This window comes from Meleagris gallopavo, chromosome 2 (assembly GCF_905368555.1).
Source record: "Meleagris gallopavo chromosome 2, MGAL_WU_HG_1.1, whole genome shotgun sequence".
NCBI classification, from domain to species: Eukaryota; Metazoa; Chordata; class Aves; order Galliformes; family Phasianidae; genus Meleagris; species Meleagris gallopavo.
Window position 1 is genome coordinate 56,454,461 of NC_139405.1, and position 20,555 is coordinate 56,475,015.

The 20,555-nt window shown below is 41.6% G+C and overlaps 1 protein-coding gene across 1 annotated transcript in view; it reads right to left on the reverse strand.

Moving 5' to 3' along the window:
* Nucleotides 1-18,859, reverse strand: part of ENPP1 (ectonucleotide pyrophosphatase/phosphodiesterase 1) — a 52,281-nt gene extending 33,422 nt beyond the window's left edge. Inside the window, exons 1-4 of the mRNA XM_085217284.1 lie at nt 18,218-18,859; nt 3,387-3,459; nt 1,600-1,716; nt 89-214 (exon numbers count right to left, since the gene is read on the reverse strand). Coding sequence (XP_085073410.1) covers nt 89-214; nt 1,600-1,716; nt 3,387-3,459; nt 18,218-18,406 — 505 coding nt within the window. The 5' untranslated portion in view covers nt 18,407-18,859. The remainder of the gene's footprint in view (nt 1-88; nt 215-1,599; nt 1,717-3,386; nt 3,460-18,217) is intronic.
* Between the last annotated feature and the right edge of the window lie 1,696 nt (nt 18,860-20,555).

Sequence of the window (20,555 nt, forward strand, 5' to 3'; positions counted from 1 at the left end):
GATGTTTTTAAAAATACTATGTCCTTACTCCATTCAAACAAACACAGGTACACAAGAGACAGTACAGGAATTCACTGAGGGCATTTACCTTTGCATGCGGCTTGATAGTTGACACAGCAATCATTATTTTCCACACAATCATCTGAGCAGGAGCAATGATATTCTGGTCGCCTCTTCTCTCCACACCTGAACTTATTACATGTCCATATATGAGCTACAAACAGACGACAGACAGTACAACAGTTAACATTCATGCAAGTGTCACATTAAAATATTGAATGGTAAGTTCTCAAATGTGTACTCACAAAAAAAAAGTCCTGAGGTATTTGATGCATGAATAATAGCACAAGCTTTGGCATTTTGGAAGACATTAACCGCCATGGCTAAACAATTTGAATGCACAGACATCTGAAGATAATTATGCAGCATATGCTTAAAAATATCACAGATCATGAAAGGTCAACAGAAAGAATCTATAGATCTCCTTAAGTATGGTAATTTGTTTGGACTTAATCCAATAAATGCATACTATAAACAAGCTCCCCAGCAACTGCATCAAGAAAATTCCTAACTTAGTTGTAAGACAGGCTCTCCTGTTTGTTTTAAAGAATTCTTTAAACTGGTATAATTAAACAGAGAGGAGGGTAAGTCCCACACAAGTTTTCTAACATGCAAAAAGTTTTATGCAGAGGACCTCTGAACAATAATCAGTTGAAGCAAACAACTGAGTTCAGTTTAATCATTTGGTTCTAAAAAGTCAGCACTGGAATTTTAAATTTCAGGGTGAGACTGTTAATAAGTTCTACAAAGACTTGTAAAGTTGGGCAAGATGAGAAACAAGTGGTAAGAATATCATATATCATGTATTAAGGTAAAACTATAAGTTCTGTCTTTAGTGTTACTATCCACAATATCATCTTACTCCATTTAATTTCTCCATGGTACTTGTCACACCTTTGCCTATCTGGCTTGCAGTTTTTGATAAATCATGACAACTTCCTGCTTTGAGACCATTTTCCAACACTGCAGCCTATTTTGTTGTCCCACATTGTCCCAGAGGCCAGCATGATAACCTTGCTTCACACTGAAGCAGGGGAATTATAGGGCAGCAGGGTATTGGATAGGAAAAGACCATTCACAGAGCAGCTCGTCCTCCTCCTTTCTCATGTGGGTCATAACTGACACAAAGACCCAGTATACAGAATCCATGGGACAATGCATGCCACTGTTCTCTCACTCCCAAGCACAGAAAACAAAAGGCTGGCTGAGACCTTCAGCCACAGTTCTTGCTCAAGGCAGAGTGCAGCAACACACTCTCACACTCTCTCTCCCATTAACCGCATAGAAGCTTTACTGGTGTGTAGAACAGCTACACATAGCCCTGAAGCTCCTTCCCCAGGAACCCTTAGTAAAACCATCGCCAACATAGAGAGTATAGGAGGAGATGGGACTGCTGCAGCAGAGCCACTGTGCTGCTCAGTCTTCCCTCTCTTGCCCCCTGAAAACCATTTGAAGTTGGAGTAATGACCACCTGAGCACAACAGAGCTCACGTGCCGTCCCATATGAGAGCTTGCCTCCATAATTTTTTCCATCCTTACCTGGTTGTATGCATGTTTCCTGGTAATCTAAGCAGCAGTTTCCAAGCTTAACACAATCTCTGTCACAACGACAGCTTCCAAAGGTCCTTTCAAAGCAACGACCTTTGCAGGTTTTTACTGTAATATAGATTAGTGTTATTAATCAATATGCAAAGAAAATAATCAGCCTAAAGAGTGACACAGTTGACTGACAGTGTGGCTGAAAAAAAAAAAAAAAAAAAAAAAGCAGCAGCTGAAGAAAAGTCTTAAACCAACTAAATATGTTTATTTTCTCTTACTGAATGAAAATGTCATGATGTACAGAAAAAAAAGGTCCTGCTTTAACAGGAATGTGGTGTTTCATTTCTGGCAGACATCACTGAAAGAAAGGACTACAATTCTAGTTGTGACTGCCACTGCTTCTCTGCATCTCCAGGAGATATTTGTACAGTTATTTAGCACATGAAATATTTCCATAAGAAGAAACATGAACCCATGTTTCAGCTAGAGAGAGCCTTGAAAGTGTAGATAACACTGATCTTCATTTTTGGGGCTGACAATCATCTACTTTAGGTAAGTAAATAAGCATCAGTTAAAACCTAAATTGCATGAGGCAGGCTTGCAATTCTTCCTTAGTCTGAATGGCTATTTTCACACAAAACAGAGGCACTCCAGCAAAGAAACTGAAGAAGCTCAGCTCTACATCCCACTGTATCACAGTCACAGTACCTCTCGGAGACACAGGAAGATCTGTTCCCAACCAGACATAATGATATGAACCTTTGTGTACTGGTCACTGGTTTAATATTTGTTCAGTTCTAAAGCAAGAAAGGCAGAGCTTTCTAAAGTAAAACATGGTTGCCTGAAAAAAAATAATAACATACTACTGATCTGCACCATTAGCAGCACCTTATTTGGCCAGCGTTTTACTGTAAGCAGTAAATGAAGTGAATCCACAATTCTGCCTTTGACTTCTCAAAAATCCTGAAGTGTGTGATATGAGGTAATAAAGAAAAAGGTAATAATGTGGTGGTATGGTAAAGCTCTAATAAAATGGGGAAAGTTAAACAGATTCTTAATAAGGAGCTAATATTCTGCATTTTCGTTAAAAATAATTGCAGCACTGTTTGTTAAACAGACTTTCAATTATTTTAGATTTGTAGCATGAATAAAATTGTTCTGAAGGAGAAGCTTGATTTCTTAAAATGTTTAACCTTCTATCTTAAGAAACTTCACCATCAAAAAGCCATCGTTTATTTTCAGGGTAGAAAACAGTCAAAAAATTCCACAAAGAACAATTTCAGACTACAATTTCAACCAGTAAAAAAAACCTAACCTTTTTATTTTCATACTTGACTGGAAATGATGAAAAATAAATGTTCCAGGACAGCATAGAATATAAATTGTTGGGTTTTGGGTTTTGTTTTTGTTTGTGTTTTTTTTTGTTTGTTTTTTTGTTTTGGTTTGGTTTTTGGTTTTTGGTTTTTTTTAATAGGGAACTGAGAAAAGTCAGCCACGTGACATCACCACAGATGCAGCTGGGATACATGGAATCTGCCAGCTTAGACACTGAGCACAGGGATGAGTTTACCTTCCAAGGAAGTACACAGAGTACACAGGTACTAAGTACACCTGATGTTTATTTCCTGGTATTTTCATACCACTGTAAATGAAACTATTTCAACCAATGTATCCAACCCCTTCGTGTAGCAAGAAAGGGTGGCATTCTGATAATACTAAAATTAACTCACAGAAGAAGAAAAAAGGAAATTATTAGAAATGTTACTAATAAAAGGCATGTTAGTTACCATCTTTTGAACAGCTAGGCTTCAGGCCAAATATACATCCTAGGATTGTTGTTAGCACGCAGACGCAGAGTATCTGTGGGACAGAAAGGAAAAGAGAACAATTGTGAGTGACCACAGAATGGTTTAGAAAGCCTTCATTTTCTCTAGTAACACTACACAATTGTACTGAACTTGATCAACATGCAGATTAGGAGGCCGATTTCACCACTTGCACAAGCAGTTTTCACTCACAGAAGCAGTTACACTGATTGCAACTAACTACTTGTGCATGAAAGAAAATTCTCTAAACTGGGTTCTCTAAACTTTCTTATTAAGTTAGGTCAAGTAAATACTGTGATTTATTTCCCTCTCATGAATGAAAAAAAGATGCTTATGTTTAGACATGTATTCATTTTCTACAAAACTTTCTTTGTTCCACTTCTTCCTTCCTCCTGGACTGTTCTAAGAAAATGAAGTTATGCCATTGACCACAGACTACAAACAGAAGCCCTGGCCTTTAAGTGATACCTATAATTTTCCTAGGCAGGAAAACCTTTTCCCACTTCCTAGTATGTAGTTCAGTGTTGGTCTATACAATGGTAAGCAGCTGTGGGATGTCACATTAGACCAACCACAGTGTCTTACACCGACCAGAAACTGTCGCCATGTTTACTTTGGATTCTCAATGCTTTAAGGCTATTAAACAGGCACCATACTGCTCACACCCAGCACTTTAAGCAAGATCTAATCCTTACTTAAATAAAGGGATAGATTCCTTCTAACCTTACTATCCTCTCTGGATTTATGAGGAGCGGCTAAAGGAGCTGGGATTGTTGAGACTGGAGAAGAGGAGGCTCAGGGGAGACCTTATTGCTCTCTATAACTACCTGAAGGGAGGTTGTAGTGAGCTGGGGGTCGGCCTCTTCTCTCGTGTAACTGGTGATAGGACTAGGGAGAATGGCTTCAAGCTGCACCAGGGGAGATTTAGGCTGGACGTTAGGAAATACTACTTCTCTGAAAGAGAGGTCAGGCAGTGGAATGGGCTGCCCAGGGAGGTAGTGGAGTCACTGACCCTGAAGGTGTTCAAGGAACGTTTGGTCATTGTGTTGAGGGATATGGTTTAGTGAGAACTATTGGTGATAGGTGGATGGTTGGACTGCATGGTCTTGTAGGTCTTTTCCAACCTTGGTAATTCTGTGATTCTGTGATTTGGTCCATAAACTCTTGAGGAACAGTGAATATATTATCACTACATCCACAGTAATTAGAGGCAGTATGGGAAAGCCAGCAATGCACTCATGACTGCCATTCTATTCAAATGTAAATTGTAATACTGATGTTAGCTAAAAGTCCTGAAAGAGAAAGCACTTTCAGAAAAATAATGCTTTCCTATTCAGAAGTATTGAGGAAGATAGTAGAGAATGTACGTGTCCACCTTCTGGTCATTCTTCTCTGAGAAAAATGACTTTGAAACAATAGTTAAATATTTTCAAATGCACTTCAGTAAAAGTGAAGTACTGCCCACATTAAGCATTTCTCTTTTTACCGCCTTCCCCATCAGCAACAGCTGCTGAATCAGTTTTTTTAGTGTGATATCTATAAATTATTCCGGACCTTGGAAATTTTCCATCTGAAATATCACCTAGACAAGTACACATACAGTGAGGTAGGTGGTGTGTCAGATGCTAGACTTCAAGGCTCAGGAAAATCACAGGGGAGAGCAAAACTTATTACTGTTCTTTTTATTTATACATTACTATTGGAAAATAGAAACTTTTGAATTCAGTTATAAAAAGTGAACTTGAGTCTACTTTATTTCAGGGCGATGAAGTATTTATTGCTTAATGCCATGCTACTAAGCTCAAAGAGTAGAATGTCTGCTGATATGTAACCACAAGCAGGCATCAAACAAATAAAAACCACTCTATTCTGAGTGTAATCCTATTCTTGAGATTTTGGCACAGAGTGTTACAAAGCCCTATTTTTATACTGTGCTCCAAAATTTCAGTTTTCACTTCCATGAACATAACTAATTTCAACAAGCAAAAGCATGGAAAGGATTATGTTCACTGGGACATACTAGTATCTTTTGGGTAGGAAAATAATAACATTTCTGATAAAGTAGTGCAAGTTGTATTTCCAGCAAGCAATACTATAGAAACCACTGAGCATCACAGAACACGGCACAGTACCAACGCTTTGTCTAGTACAAACATATTCTGCTCTCAAGTTTATTGAAAAAAACAACAAAAACAATCTCCAGGTCCTTACCTGGCATACTATGTACACCTGTAACTAAAGAAAAGCTGGGAACTATACTGTATCATAACAATGGATATTCAAGCCTTTTTCTTCCCTTCCCCTCCCCTCCCTTCCCTTCCCTTCCCTTCCCTTCCCTTCCCTTCCCTTCCCTTCCCTTCTCTTTTCTCGTCTTCTCTCCTCCCCTCCCCTCTCCTCCCCTTCCCTTCCCTTTCCTTTCCTTTCCTTTTCTTTTTTCTTTTCTTAACACTAGCCCTGAAAGAGCTTTAGAATTCTGCAGTAAAATATATTTAAGACTATTTTTTGTTCCTTCAAAGATTAATAAAGAAACTTCTCAAGGATGGTAGCTTAGAGCATTTGATGATGTCCTGGGACAGTCAACTCTAACCAAGTACCCTATACTATATAATTACTTTGAATAAGACCTTTACCTTCAGTCTTCAGTCATTTGGATATTACCCACACAAATGGCACAAGCATTCTGATGGAACAATGTGGAACAACTAAACCTGGCCAATAGCGGTAGCAGTCTTGCCTAAGCCCAGCAAGAGTTATTACAGTAACTGTTAACATGCTGTCTGTCAGTGAAAATGCTCTGAGATCATCAGCTCTGCAAATGACCAGAAATGACTGACTTTAAAGAAGACTGCTCAGATACAAAAGATTATCTCACTAATGCAGCCCTAAGGTGAACTAATTTACTTCACTTCTTGCCATTTGGGACTTCACTGCAGCAGGTAGCTTACTAATATTACTTGAACTGTTTTGCATATGTCTAGATCAAGTTTGGGATGCTGCATTCTGCTGTGTAAAGATTTTGTTTATTGTTGTTAAATGCAGACAAGCAGCTGCAAATATACTTCAAGGTTTACTAACAAGAGCCTTGTTACAACCTTGCAGAAAGAATATGGGAATCCAATACATAATAGGAAGGCAAAGAACCAGACCTCATCACTGACAAAACCAGCACACAAACTTTTTATGATTTTTACTTTGAGAGATTGCTAGAACAAAATGTAAGGTTTCTCAACCAACACAGCAACAACTGAAGAGAAGAAAATGTCCTGTTTTGTTTTAAAAATATTTTCTGAGAAAGTTTGTTTTGGAATCAAAAACATTGCCATCCAGGGATGAATCTCAGTCTATCACTGCTTCCTTTACGTGGGAGGAAGCAATAAAAGCTTTGCTTTGTAAACATTATAGTGGTTGGGAATAGGTGGTTGAGTATTTGGAAAACTGCAATCCTGAGAACATTTCAAAAGCCTTTTATTTTGAGCTGGGAAGATGGCAAGATGATAACATGGTTAGAGAGCAGGCTTATTTTCACCACTCATCTCTGTAGGGATGGAGTCAAAGAGAAATCCACCAGCGGTTTCAGTGAGCTGGTGGAAAGGTTCAAGTGCAGTCTGTAGACACCAAATGCCAAAGTGACTGATCAGCTAACTACAGGGCAGATCCCAGTGATACACAGTGAAAGCAGGGAAACCTTTCACCACTCCTTTGCAAAGAAAAACAAAATATTATTCTGCCATAGTCCTCTTCACTTTTTTTTTTTGTCCATCTCCCCTACTCTCCCCTCTATTCATCCATTCTGTATTTCCTATGGCAAAAAAAACACATTGTTGTTTCTTTTAAGGCATAATCATTCTGGATTAAGTTTCTTCCTTTGTTGAACTCTCCCCATTCTTTGTCTACCGTGTACTCAGCTGCTTTCTATCTTTCTTTTTTCTTCCCTAGTGTTCTATGTCACTCCAAGGTTTAAGGCACATTAGTAACTAACTGCTGTGCAATTAACAAAGAAACCATGCAAAACAGTGGATTTTCATTCAAACATCCATGATTGACTCTTGCAGTTGCTGTGTCATGTCTGCCCATGAAGTGAAAATGTCTAGACTGGGTTGGTAATGCCAGTATTACAAAAACATGTGGAATTTTCCAAAACCTCTGGGATCTGTGAAGGGCTATGCTTTCACCATTTTATGTGCCTAAAATAATTACACATGGACATAGACTTTAACACTGAAAGACCCTTGAGGAAGAATTTCATCTGCAAAGAAGGTAGTAATAAATAATGAATTTCAAGTAAGAACATAATCATCTTCTGCCTTTATAAAGGGCGTATTAAAAGTACAGAAAACATACTGTACAAATTAAAAAAAAAAACAAAAACAACTTATCCACACGTGCCAAAGACAGCAGAACATTTGCTCATGTTTATAAAAGCTATTTTTAGGTAAGGATAACCCTCACCAACTCAGCTCTATACACAAACAGGAGGATATTTAATAAATTTTACTGACCTGAAGTGAAATGGATACTTCATTCATACCAGCACAGCTATTAGGCTAAGTAAATCAGCAAAAAGAAGTTAGCAGTACTGAAACAAATGTGTTACACACGTCATATTTCCTTCTTTCACCTCTAATTTTCCAAATTAAATTTTTTTTATGATTTTCAAAGATTTGATTTTGTTGATCCACATTTCTTGTCTGGAGTCCAGAAGGGGAAAGGGAGTTGCTGAGACTTTCAGATCTTGGTTGTCTTGAAACACTGAAGGTGATTGAATTAGCCTGAAGTCTACAGAGGCAAAAGATAGAGATCATTGGTTTTCTTCTCAAAGAAGGATGCAGAAGGCCTTGTTTCTATGAAATGCTCTCAGACATTGTATACTATTGCAGCCACAGCCTAAGGTCATTCAAGGGACAAGAATGTTTTAAAGGTAGCTTGAGCCATGGCAAGGTATTACCTTGTTGACTGGTGAGGTCCCAGAAGACTGGAGGCTTGCCAATATGACTCCCATTTACAAGAAAGGTCGTAAGGAGGATTCGGGGAACTACAGGCCTGTTAGCCTGACCTTGGTGCCAGGGAAGGTTATGGAGCAGATTGTCTTGAGGGAGATCATGCGGCATGTACGGGATGACCGGGGGATCAGGCCTAGCCAGCATGGATTCATGAAGGCAGGTCCTGTTTGACCAACCTGATCTCCTTCTATGATCTAGTGACCCATCTGGTGGATGAGAGAAAGGCTGTTGATGTGGTCTACCTAGACTTCAGCAAAGCCTTTGACACTGTCTCCCACAGTATTCTCCTGCAGAAGCTGGCAGCCTGAGGCTTGGATGGGTACACTCTTGGCTGGGTAAGGAGCTGGCTGGAGGGCCGGGCTCAGAGAGTGGTGGTGAATGGAGTTAAGTCCAGCTGGTGACCAGTCACGAGTGGTGTTCCCCAGGGGTCGGTGCTGGGGCCTGTCCTCTTCAATATCTTTACTGATGACCTGGATGAGGGCATCGAGTGCACCCTCAGTAAATTCGCAGATGACACCAAATTGGCTGCAAGTGTGGATCTGCCTGGGGGTAGCGAGGCCATACAGAGGGATCTGGACAGGCTGGAGAGCTGGGCTGAAGCCAATGGGATGAGGTTCAACAAGACCAAATGCTGGGTCCTGCACTTCGGCCACAACAACCCCAGGTGACGCTACAGGCTTGGGGCGGTGTGGCTGGAGGAATGCATAGAGGAAATGGACCTGGGGGTATTGATTGATGCTCAGCTGAACATGAGCCGACAGTGTGCCCAGGTGGCCAAGAAGGCCAATGGCATCCTGGCTTGCATCAGAAACAGTGTTGCAAGCAGGAGCAGAGAGGTGATTGTTCCCCTGTACTCAGCACTAGTAAGGCCGCACCTCGAGTACTGTGTCCAGTTTTGGGCCCCTCACTGCAAGAAAGACATTGAGGCCCTGGAACGTGTTCAAAGGAGGGCAACAAAGCTGGTGAGGGGGCTGGAACACAGGCTATATGAGGGGAGGCTGAAGGAGTGGGAATGTTCAGCCTGGAGAAGAGGAGGCTCAGGGGAGACCTCATTGCTCTCTGTAACTTCCTGAAGGGAGGTTGTAGTGAGCTGGGGGTCGGCCTCTTCTCTCGTGTCATTAGTGATAGGACCAGAGGGAATGGTTTCAAGCTACTGCAGGGGAGATTCAAGCTGGACATTAGGAAGTATTACTTTTCAGAAAGGGTGGTCGGGCACTGGAATGGACTACCCAGGGAGGTGGTGGAGTCGCCGACCCTGGGGGTGTTCAAGGAAAGACTGGATGTTGTGTTGAGGGACATGGTTTAGTGGAAGCTATTGGTAATAGGTGAACGGTTGGACTGGATGATCTTTTAGGTCTTTTCCAACCTTGGTGATTCTATGATTCTAAAAAGCCTTCAAGAAGCTAACCAAAGAGCTATAACTTCAGACAGTGGAGGAATTATCAGCAAAAGACATTATTATACTACAACTCTCTAAATACCTTGCAAAACTCTTGAAGTGTCTAGCTTTAACAAGAGAAAAAATGATAAAATAGAGACAGTAGCTGCCAACACACTAATAAAAGCAGAAGTAGAGAAGAAAATATTTTCTTCTGCTGGTCACACTCTTCCTCTTCCAAAAATCTCTTTTCAAGAATAAATCTGAAGTTGCTATTACTTATAATACTTTCAGAAGATTAGTAACAAGAAGAGTGTACAGATGGGGTTGCTTTTACTGAGTGCTGATAATACTGCTAATTCCTCTGCAGATGTTGCTACTGTCACCATTCAGCAATTTTAGGCTGAACACAGTAATCTTACAGAGTCAGTGAATAAATTCTGTAAAATGGACCATAAGGAGCATCAAAAAAATTGTGATCCACAAAGGAGTACAGGAATAAGACAAATAGAGTATCAGAGTGACTCACTATGACACTTTATTAAACTTGCTGTTAACTGATTACAGGCACACTTTTAGCCCTGGCTCCTGTGGCTTTTTTCCAAAGTGAAGGGCTGATAGGCTATTATTTACCTCTGTATTCCTTGAATACAGCTCCTCAAAATACAAAATGCAGACTATCAAAAGATCCTTGCTTTACAATATGGAAACTTCGTATTTCAGCCAGAAGAGTAGTTGAGCACTGTCCCATTTGATCCTGACAGAGAGAAGGAGTACAACGGAAGACCAACAATATTTTTATTTAGGTCAACTTGCCTACATGCCTTTAGAGAGCAGAACTGGCACAAGGTGCATCTGAATTTTTTCAATACTGTAAATATTACATTTTTTTCTCATTAATTTTCTCTTGTCCCCAGCTATCTTAATCAATGTTGAATAATTAAACAATAGCCAAAAGCCCTTCCTTATTCTGCTCAATGGAATGTGTTCTCCATCACACTGCATTTACAACAATATCCACCACTGTCATATAAACACTTTTATGGCATTGACCTGTGCAACATCTGTGCAGGAAAGGAAAGTTTATTTAGGGTGGGGTTTTTTGTTTTTTTTTTTCAGTGCAAAAAGTGTATTTTTACTTTGCTTCAATTACTTTCCCCTGTTATTTTCAAAATTCCAAGACATTATAAAATAACTTCTTTGAAAATGACGTGTTTGATGACGGTGATGTGAGACACTGACGAATCCTGTTAGAGCATTCTTTAAAATTAGTATGTATTCAGTTCCTATTGTGTGTTCACAGTGATGTTTACCAATACATTATTTTCCAGCACTGACTCTGGAGCAAGAAACTTTTCGAACTTTCCATGATTTCAAACCTTTACCTTGTTCCACTCCTCCTTTCAGCTGACATCTACATTCAGTGGTAAGTCAGAACAGAACAATTCAGTCTTTGTATATTTCTACTGATATTAATGAAAGAATGCCAAGGAAAAGTTTTTAAGAGTAGAGGTTTGGTGGAAGCCTTGCATAATTTTGTATCTTTGACCTCGCCTGAAATTGAAGCCAGCTTGTCCGTGGCACATAGGCAATTACTGCAAAATTAAAGAAAGGAAAAGAAAATCCTAAAATATAGCTTTAGCCAGAAGTCCAAATGTCCAAGTAGAACCTCTGAGCACACATAATACTAATCATAGCCCCACTCCTTTGTGCAGTCTGTCCGGACCAAATGGCTGATCCAGGAACACCAGTCTAATTTATTGGCAGATAGTCTAAACTTAAATTCCTAGGCACAGCGTGAATATTTTCAACCACACAGTCAGCCATCAAACTTAACAGAAACACGCAAGCCCCACAGCTGGATGTACTTGATTTGATTCCAAGCTCTGCACTGCAACTGTAGCCAGGGAAACCAGAAGCACTCACATACTGCACTCAGGAGCACAACTGAAAACCCCCACCATGGTTTTAATCCTTCAGCTCAATTACATAAGGGAGGAGAGCATTTTGCAGCCTGTCCTATATGGCACCCTCTTTTATTTATGCTGGTAGGAGTGCTTAACCTACCAAGCTCAAAATGAACTCAAGTACACTAAGAAAAGCGGCAAATCACACCTGACTACAGCCTACCCACACATGAAGTGACCTCTCAGGTCATTCAAGAGCTCTGAAACAATGCAAATATATTCCTGACTTGGAAGGGACTCACAAGGATTATCAAGTCCAACTCCACACAGCACCACCCAAAATTCAAATGGTACATCTGAAGAGTTTTGTCCAAATACTCCTTGAACTCTGGCAACTTGGAGCTGTGATCTCTGCCCTGGGGAGCCTGTGCCAGTGCCAAAGCACCCTCTGGTGAAGAACCTTGCCCCAGGCTCCAACTTGACCCTCCCCTGACCCAGCTCCATGCCATTCCCTTGTGTCCTGTCGCTATCACCAGAGAGCAGAGATCAGCACCTACCCCTGAAGAACTGTAGGCTGCCATGAGGCTTCCCCTCATCCTCCTCTGCTCTGGGCCGCACAAACCAAGGGGTCCTCAGCTGTTCCTCATACACCTTGACCTATAGGCTCTCCATCATCTTCGTAGCCCTCCTTTGGATGCTCTGTAATAGTTTTATGTCCCTCTTATACTGTAGTACCCAAACCTTCACTCAGTGCTTGAAGTGAGGCCACACAGCACAGAGAAAAGTGGGACAATTCTTCCCCTTGCCCAGTGGCAGTGCTGAGCCTGATGCTCAGGGAATGGCTGGCCCTTTGGCTGCCAGGGCACATTGCTGACTCAGACTCAACTTGCCACCAACCAGAACTCTCAGATCACTTTCTGTGATACTGCTCTCCAGCCTCTCATCTTCTAGTCTGTACATATATCTAGAGCTGTTCTGTCCAATGTGTAGAATCCAGCACTTGCTCATGTTAAAACATACAGTTGCCCTGCCATCCAATTTGTCAAGATCTCTCCTTGAGGGATTCAACAGCTCCTCCCAATTTACTGCTGTCCACAAACTTAGTATATCTTCAAGTCCTCTATCCAAGTCATTGATGAAAATATTAAAGAGGGATGGCCCTAAAACTGAGTCTTGTGTAATCCCACTGGTGACTGATCTGCAGCCTGACATAACCCCATTTACTATAATCCTCAGCACTCAACCCATCAGCCAGATCTTCTTCTGTGACGCTGTATTTCTGTCTAGTGGCATACCGGACTTTTTGTCCAGAACAATACTGTGAGAAACAGCATCAAACGCTTTGCTGAAATCCAAAATGACATCAACTGGCTTTCCTTGGTCAACTAGGTGGGTAACCTTGTCAAGTTAATTAAGTTTGCCAATTATGCTCATTAAACAGGACTTATACCTCATAAACCCAAGTTGGCTGTGACCAACGACTGCACTGTCTTTCAAATGTTTTTCAATAATTCCCAGAAGAATCTTCTCCATAATTCTACCAGGCACTGAAGAGAGATCAACCTGTCTGTAGTTAACCAGAGTGTTCTTTCTTGCCCTTCTTGAAAACTGGAATGTTTGCTAGCTTCCAGTCAACTTGGACCTCTCCAAACTCCCAGGGTCATTGAAAATTAATCAAGAGGTCTCACAATGATATAAGCCAGTAAGCTGGAATGAAAATCCATTGAGACTCTTAGGCTTATATGCATCCAGTTGAAGCAGTAAGTGCCACCAAATTTAGGGCTGGCTGGGAATTTACTATTACTGCAGTCAAAGTCCTCCAACTCAGAGTTGAAGATAGAGATGAAGAAGGCATTAAACATCTCTGCTGCCTCTGCATCCATATTTGTAATGTGACCATTCTTATCAAGTAAGAGACCCATGTTACCTCTGGTCCTCTTTTTGCTGTTAACATATTGTTCCCCACAGTAATAGCCAGCTTCAACTCTAATTAAGTTTTGGCCAAACAAATTTTATTCTTACAGTGACAAACATAATTTCAGTAGTCCTCCCATGTCACCCAACTTCACTTCCAGCAGCCATACGTTTTCTGCCTAACCTCTGACGAGGATTCCTGCACAGGCAACTCACCTGCGTTGACTTCCAATGTTTTGGAATTGCCTGTTCCCCATACTCTTAAGAGGCGGTACTTAAAAAGCAACCAGTACTGATGGATCCTAATGCCTTCAAAAGCAGGTTCCCAGTGAATTCTGCTAACTAGTTTCCTGAGCAGTTCTTCTAGAGTTAAGAGTCTGTCCTGATTACCACAGTGGCAGATGCTGATAAGAAAAGACCTGCATCAGGCTAAGTACCACAATTGCTAAGGGGTTTATGATTCAGATCTTAAACATTAAACTTCATGTAGAAAGCAACAAACAACTGGACCAGATTTATGGAATCATAAGGCTAAACGAGAGGGACCTCAAACAGGTTTTTAGTCCAATCACCAAAGCAGGGTCAAAACTAAATTCAGGCCATGTTGCTGAAGGCTACATACAGTTGAGTTTCAGAAACCTTCAAGAGAGACCGCTCAGCCTTTTTGGGCAACATGTTCAAGTACTGAATTGTCTTCCCAGGGCGCTGTTTTTTTCCTCCCTTAATACGAGAATCTCTACTGCTTCAAATTAAACTGTTGTCTCACGTCTCCACTGTGCACATCCATACAGGTACAAGGTTCATCTTCTTGAAGACACCCTTAGAGGTATAGGAAGGCTGCTATCATGGGCAGGATCTGAGCCTCACCGAAGCCTATCTAGGCTGAACCAGCCCAGCTCTCTTGGCTTCTCCACACCAGTGAGGAGCTTCTGTCTTTGACCACCTTGATGGCCCTCCATTGATTACAATCCCATTTAGATTGATCTTTTCTGTTCCAGAGGACTCAAAACCTGATATTTCAGATGGGATCTAACAAGTGTTGAGTATAGAGAAAGAAAAAACTCCTCTTGATATGTCAGCATGTGGATAGCCCACCACACTTAATTTTCACTGCTAGAAAGCTGAGAACAGTGCAGAGACTCCCAGGGATGCCATCTTTATCTAGTATCTTTCGCTGTCTTCAATCTAAAGATGAAAACAAAGTTTTGTTCCACCCAGTACTTTAGCTTAATCCTCAGGCTGATAAGAAGTTCACTAAATGACAACAGTGGAAAGTAACCAAGACCACAGCTGTGCAACCATATATTCTTTACCATTCCTCATAGTATCTGCATTGGTCAGTAGTTAACTGAAAAACACAAAGCAGATTCTGGGAGTACATACCAGGAGTCACAGTGTCTTAATTTGGTAACTAGATTGTTTAAATTCACACAGTGTTGCACAAGCTTTACCTATTCTCCCTATGAATTGAGGAAGGAGGAAGGCAACCGAATAAAAATTAAAATAAAAAAAAAGGCAGAATACAATTCTGTGTTTCACAGGTGCATAAAATACTAAATAGCATACTTTAGTATAAAATACTAAGTTAAGAAAACTTGGACTGGCCTCTTAGAAGAAAATAAAAGAAAAAAAAAAGACACAAGGCTTCCAAAATACTTTTATTTTTAAGAGTACTCCTACAATATTTTTTAAAGCCTCACAGTTTACTATCTTACGTACTTCAAAATACTTCAGGAAGTCTCTATAAGAATCATACTTTCAATGTCTCAGTTCAAGCTTATCTGAAATATTTTATTTTTTTTCCCCCCAATCAAAAATTCTTGATCTGTTATGTTCTAATAAGTGTCATTTGTAAATGACTTTTCCAGCTCTGACAAAGAAAAAGTCTGAAACTGTCAACATGAAATACCATTTATTTTTTACTTTTTTCCCCTCAACATTTCAGCTTTTAAACACATGGAAAACTTTAGTGAAATGAGTGAATCAGACAAAACCCAATGAGATTTCCTAGCCAACACGAATTGAAAACCTTAAACTTAAGGAAGAAATAAGTTGCTCTTGAGAGGCAGCCAGATGGTCAGTCATATAAAGGCAGCAGACGAGTGTGGAGAGAACATGAACAGCACATTCAACTTTGAAGGACAAAGGTAAAAATACAGAAGACAGTAAATGGAACGATGTGCTGGGAGATTACATAAATAAAGAGATCACCATCTCCCAAGACTACTCAGTGCTGGATGTTTGCACTCAGTTGCTCTTCTGGAAGAATAATGGGTTAATAAATCCCTGCAGGTCTGTCCCATGATCCAGGAAATCCTGCCCATGCATAGCACCAGAAAAGTGACACATCATGTGAACAGCTACTGCTGAGCTAAAATTGTGCCTCCCACAACAAAAGCTGCTAAAAGTGGAGGTGATTCTATACCACTTCCTCACCTTCCCACATCCTCCCTCACCCAGTGTTTGCTCACTTCACAATAGGTGAGTACCACCATGAGACATAGAGAGGCTCCTGAAACCACCCATAAGTCAGTTCTACATGACAGCCTTCTGCATATGGTGACTTCACAGCTTTTCTCTAATGGAATAAGATCACCTCCTCAGTAGAAGCTGACAACACAGAAGTTGCATTCAAGTCATACAGACATCTTTGGGTGGCAAACATATGCACAGAAATAGGGGAATGTAAGCAAGATGATGCTTTCCAGAATTTTTTTTTTTTCCCCCAAACAAGCAGACAACAAAAATGAAAAACAAACAAAAAAAACCCACCACCACACCCAGAAACTTACCTGAAATCACATTTTCTCATCTACCCTAATAAAGGTAGCAATAGCGCGTGCAACTAGGATAAAGGCAGGTGTAAGAAGTTACTTAATGTTTACTTTGGGCAGCATCACTTTTATTGTTTCCCACTGTGCAATCAGGAACACTAAGCAGGTAAGTCAACTCTTTTTTTACCCCAACATAGGAATGGCACCATCGACACACTGCCAAATGCACTGGCTGGTGATAGAGAAAGAACTTGTACTTCCAACTCCAGTTTTCTACCATTCTGACTTCCTAACATGATGTTTAAATTAAGTATACCCTTGTTTTACTCAGGCCAATATTATCTAGTAAGTTTTTCAAACTTTGCCCAAATACTCTAAATTATCGCTGTCTGCAATAACTACGCACAGTGCTACATGGTTATTCATAGCTTTTTCTTGCTTCTGTATAGATTACATATTTAATTTGAAAACTTTAGTCAGCACAGGATGAATGCTTTGCCAGTTCTTGGAGAACAACTGTGGTCTGAAAAAAAAGGATGTGATTCAGAAGTGTACATAAGTGCATGCGAAAGTTTAAGCTTGTGCTTAACTCCTGTCTTGAAGTGATTATTTCTATTTGAATAGCATATGATTTTTCACTATCACAACTCGTTTTGATGGCTGAAAAAAGATGGCCTGTTTTCACCATCTGCTGCAATGCCTTATTTTGGACATCCTGTCCTTCCCAGAAGAGAATAAAGTTATGAAATAAGCTGCAGCCCATTACCTTTAAGAATGCTTTTCATCAGTATAGTTGCCAGAAGGAAAAAAAATAAAAAGAAAAAACAAGAAAAAACCAACAATCTTTTACACATAAACAATCATAGAACTTATGGAAATTGGGTATGTTTCTTAATGTTTTAACCAACATGTAAATGCAATGTACAACCTATTATGTTAGCAAATATGCCCAGTGTGAGTTGCCAACATGGTGGTTACTGTTTCAAACGAACTGACCAAGCCATAGCTAAACCTGGAAAGGTAACTTGATTTGAAAGCGTACTGTTTATGGATATACCACGCAATAAAAGCTGCTGCAGTTCTACAGAAGCTTCCTTCCAAGAAGGCCACAGTTTAAGCTTGATAATGACTTCAGCCTCGTAATGATCACTCCGGGCAGTCTGGACAGTCTTATTTTCACATCTCTACAGGAAGGATAATTATAATACAGTTGCAGGGCTAAAACTGGAAGCTGACCTACCTGCTAAGAATGGCTTTGGACACAGGTCCTCCGAACCAGGACTGGAAGTGGCTCCAAGGCACACTCAGAGGCAAGCTTCCAAAGCACAGCATTTCAAATGCAGCACAAAGCCACCTTTTAATCCTTCTTCTGTCCTCCCGAAATCTTTTATGAATTTCCAGTCGTATTTCCTCATTTGAATCCGTTTACTTTCCCCTACATCTAGTTAAAACCGCACGAAGAACACTGGATAATCGCTAAAACTAGGAAAGAATCAAGGCGATTCAAGCGCGAGCGTCGCCAAGAGACGAAAAGGAAGCGACAAGCCGAGAGCCGCCCCGGCTCCGCCAGGTAGGCTGCTGCCGGTAACTACTAAGCACGCTACTAAGCACGCCACCGCAAGCGCCGCACTGCCGCCGGAGGACGAGGCGACCCCGCAGCGCCCCTGCTGCCCGACAGAACCCAGCCGAGGGCTTCCCGGGGGGCTCCGAGGGCCCCGCGAGGACGAGCCTCTCCCGACCCTCAGGGTGGACAGCCTGGGGCCGCCCGCCCGCTCGCGTAGCGCCGCGGAGCTGCCCGCCGGGCCCGCCCGGCCCTTACCAGGGAGAGCACTTTGTAGGTGTTGGGGTCCTTGCTTTTGCCGCCCGGAGCTTTCTCCGGCTCCTCAGCCACTTCTAGGGCCGGCAGCATTGGCACGGCCGCAGCCTGTAGCTCGCCGTCGGCCGCCCCACTCCTGCCGAGGCCCTCCTGACGGCCGTTGCCCGCCGACTTCTCCCCGTTGCCCTGCATGCCGCCCGCCGCTCTGCCCTCCACCGTCCCGGCCGCCGTTATTAATAGCGCGGCGGCCCGGCCCGACCGGCCCCGCCCCTGCCGGCGCGCGGCCGCCGGCAGCCCCCACTCCCACGCTGGCGGGGCCGAGCCGGGCCGGGGCCGCAAGCCGCGGGTACGGCCCCGTTGCCCGCCCTCGGCCTGCGGGGCCCGGCCGCCTCTCCGCAGGCACGGCCCATTCCGCACCTGTGCTGGTGAACCTGCAGCTTGGGTGGGTGTGCAGGCACAAAACAGGAGCTGGCAGGCAGTGTTTACGGGGCAGAGTGGAGAATGTCGCTTCTCACTCAAGGCAACTTGGGGTTAAGTGTCTCAGCAGGCCACAGCAGCATTAATGCGGTACCTGTGTACATACCTTCTAGGTACCCTTCTGCACACACCCTTCTATGTCTTGTGTTTCGAAGTACTCATCCATGGTTTGACCTCTCCCTTCCGATTCTCACTAACTCAGCCCTACTGTTTTATAAGAGAGAGGTGCACTGTTAGCTTTTTTTAATGGCCCTACTTGACAGCTTGCTCCAGGATTATAAATGTCTGTTTATTATCAGTTCCACATGGACTATGAGCTTACCAGTTGCCTGAAAGGTTCAGGGAATGCTTTGTTGGTCATTTCTCCAAGGAACATGGAAGTCTTCAGTAACATCAATAGTTGGAAAGTCTCTTTATGCTTAAAATTGCTAAAAATTAGCAGCTTGGCATAGGATGACCTGGATGTGTGTGGTGGACACCAAACAGAATAGGAGCCAGCAATGTTCCTTTGCTATGAAGAAGGCCAGTAGTACCCTGGGCTGTGTCAAGGCAATGTATTGCAAGCAGGTGGAGGAAGATCCCCTCTACCCAGCACCTGTGAGGTCACACCAGTAGGTCCTGTGCTGTGATCCCCCGCAGAAGAGATGTAGACATACTGGAGAAGATGCAGACTTCTGAGAAGGGCCATGAAGATAAGGAAGAGATTGGAGCACCTCTCCTGTGAGGAAAGGCTGAAAGATTTGAGACTGTTCAGCCTGGAGGCTAAACGGGGATTCAGGGATGATTTCATTAACATTTATGAATACCTGAAGAATGGGTGCAAAAGAGATAGAACCACTGCTATGATTCTTTGCAGTTGTTTCCAGCGGGCACTGAGAAATAAAATGAAATAGAGGAAGTTCCCACTGAAAATCAGGCAGCACTTCTGCGTTGTGTACGTGATGGAGCACTGACACAGGTTGTCCAGAGAAGCTGTGGTGTCTCCTCCACAGAGATCTTCAGAAGTTGCCTGTACATGATAATGGGCACAATCCTTTGAGTGTCTCTGTACGGCCAAGGGTTTGAGCAGATGGACACTGAAGACTCCTCAGCCATCCTATGAAAGAACTCGTTTTCCATTATGACTTATACTTTATGTATAGAGATATATATTGAAATTAGATTGTCTTTCATTCTAATGTGGTGATGGCTTTAAAATACAAGAACTTGAGAAGTCTGTAGCAGATTTTCTTGTGATTTTGTTCCCTTCCAAAATGTTACTACTCTGTTTTCTATTTCAGCTGAGTCTCATAATCAAACAGCCACTACAATTTCCAGGTTAAACAAAAATTGTAAAGATTTAGCATTTATTTAACATTTATAGAATTACTGCTATTACAGCTCCCAGCATGTTAAAGATCTGGGCAAGAGTGATTGCATATGCCTGTCATCACCTTCTGAACCACATTCTGGCATGGTGTCATCTTGAGCATTTCTGCACTAATTATTCACTTAGTGACAGAGAAAAGGAAAAAGCAAACGGGGCTGTGGCTATCAAACTTTTGAGTCTACAATAAGATTCTCCTTTTTTTCCATTAATACAGCATCTCAATCTATGAAACTAATTAACATACATATTTAAGAACTTTGACATCTATAAAAAAATGTAAATTTGAGATTGTCTGATAACTTTAAAAGACTCATAGAAACTAGAATAGCAGAAATAGCAGTTTTATTCATTGAATGTGATTTTTATAACTAGTGCAACAAAAGACAGTTACAACCTCTCTTTTTTTTCCTGTAAAAATTAAAAGATATTGCAGTCATATGGTTTTCAGTTAAAATCTTCTTTTCCATTTCCAAACACTCTGGCAGGATTTTTTTT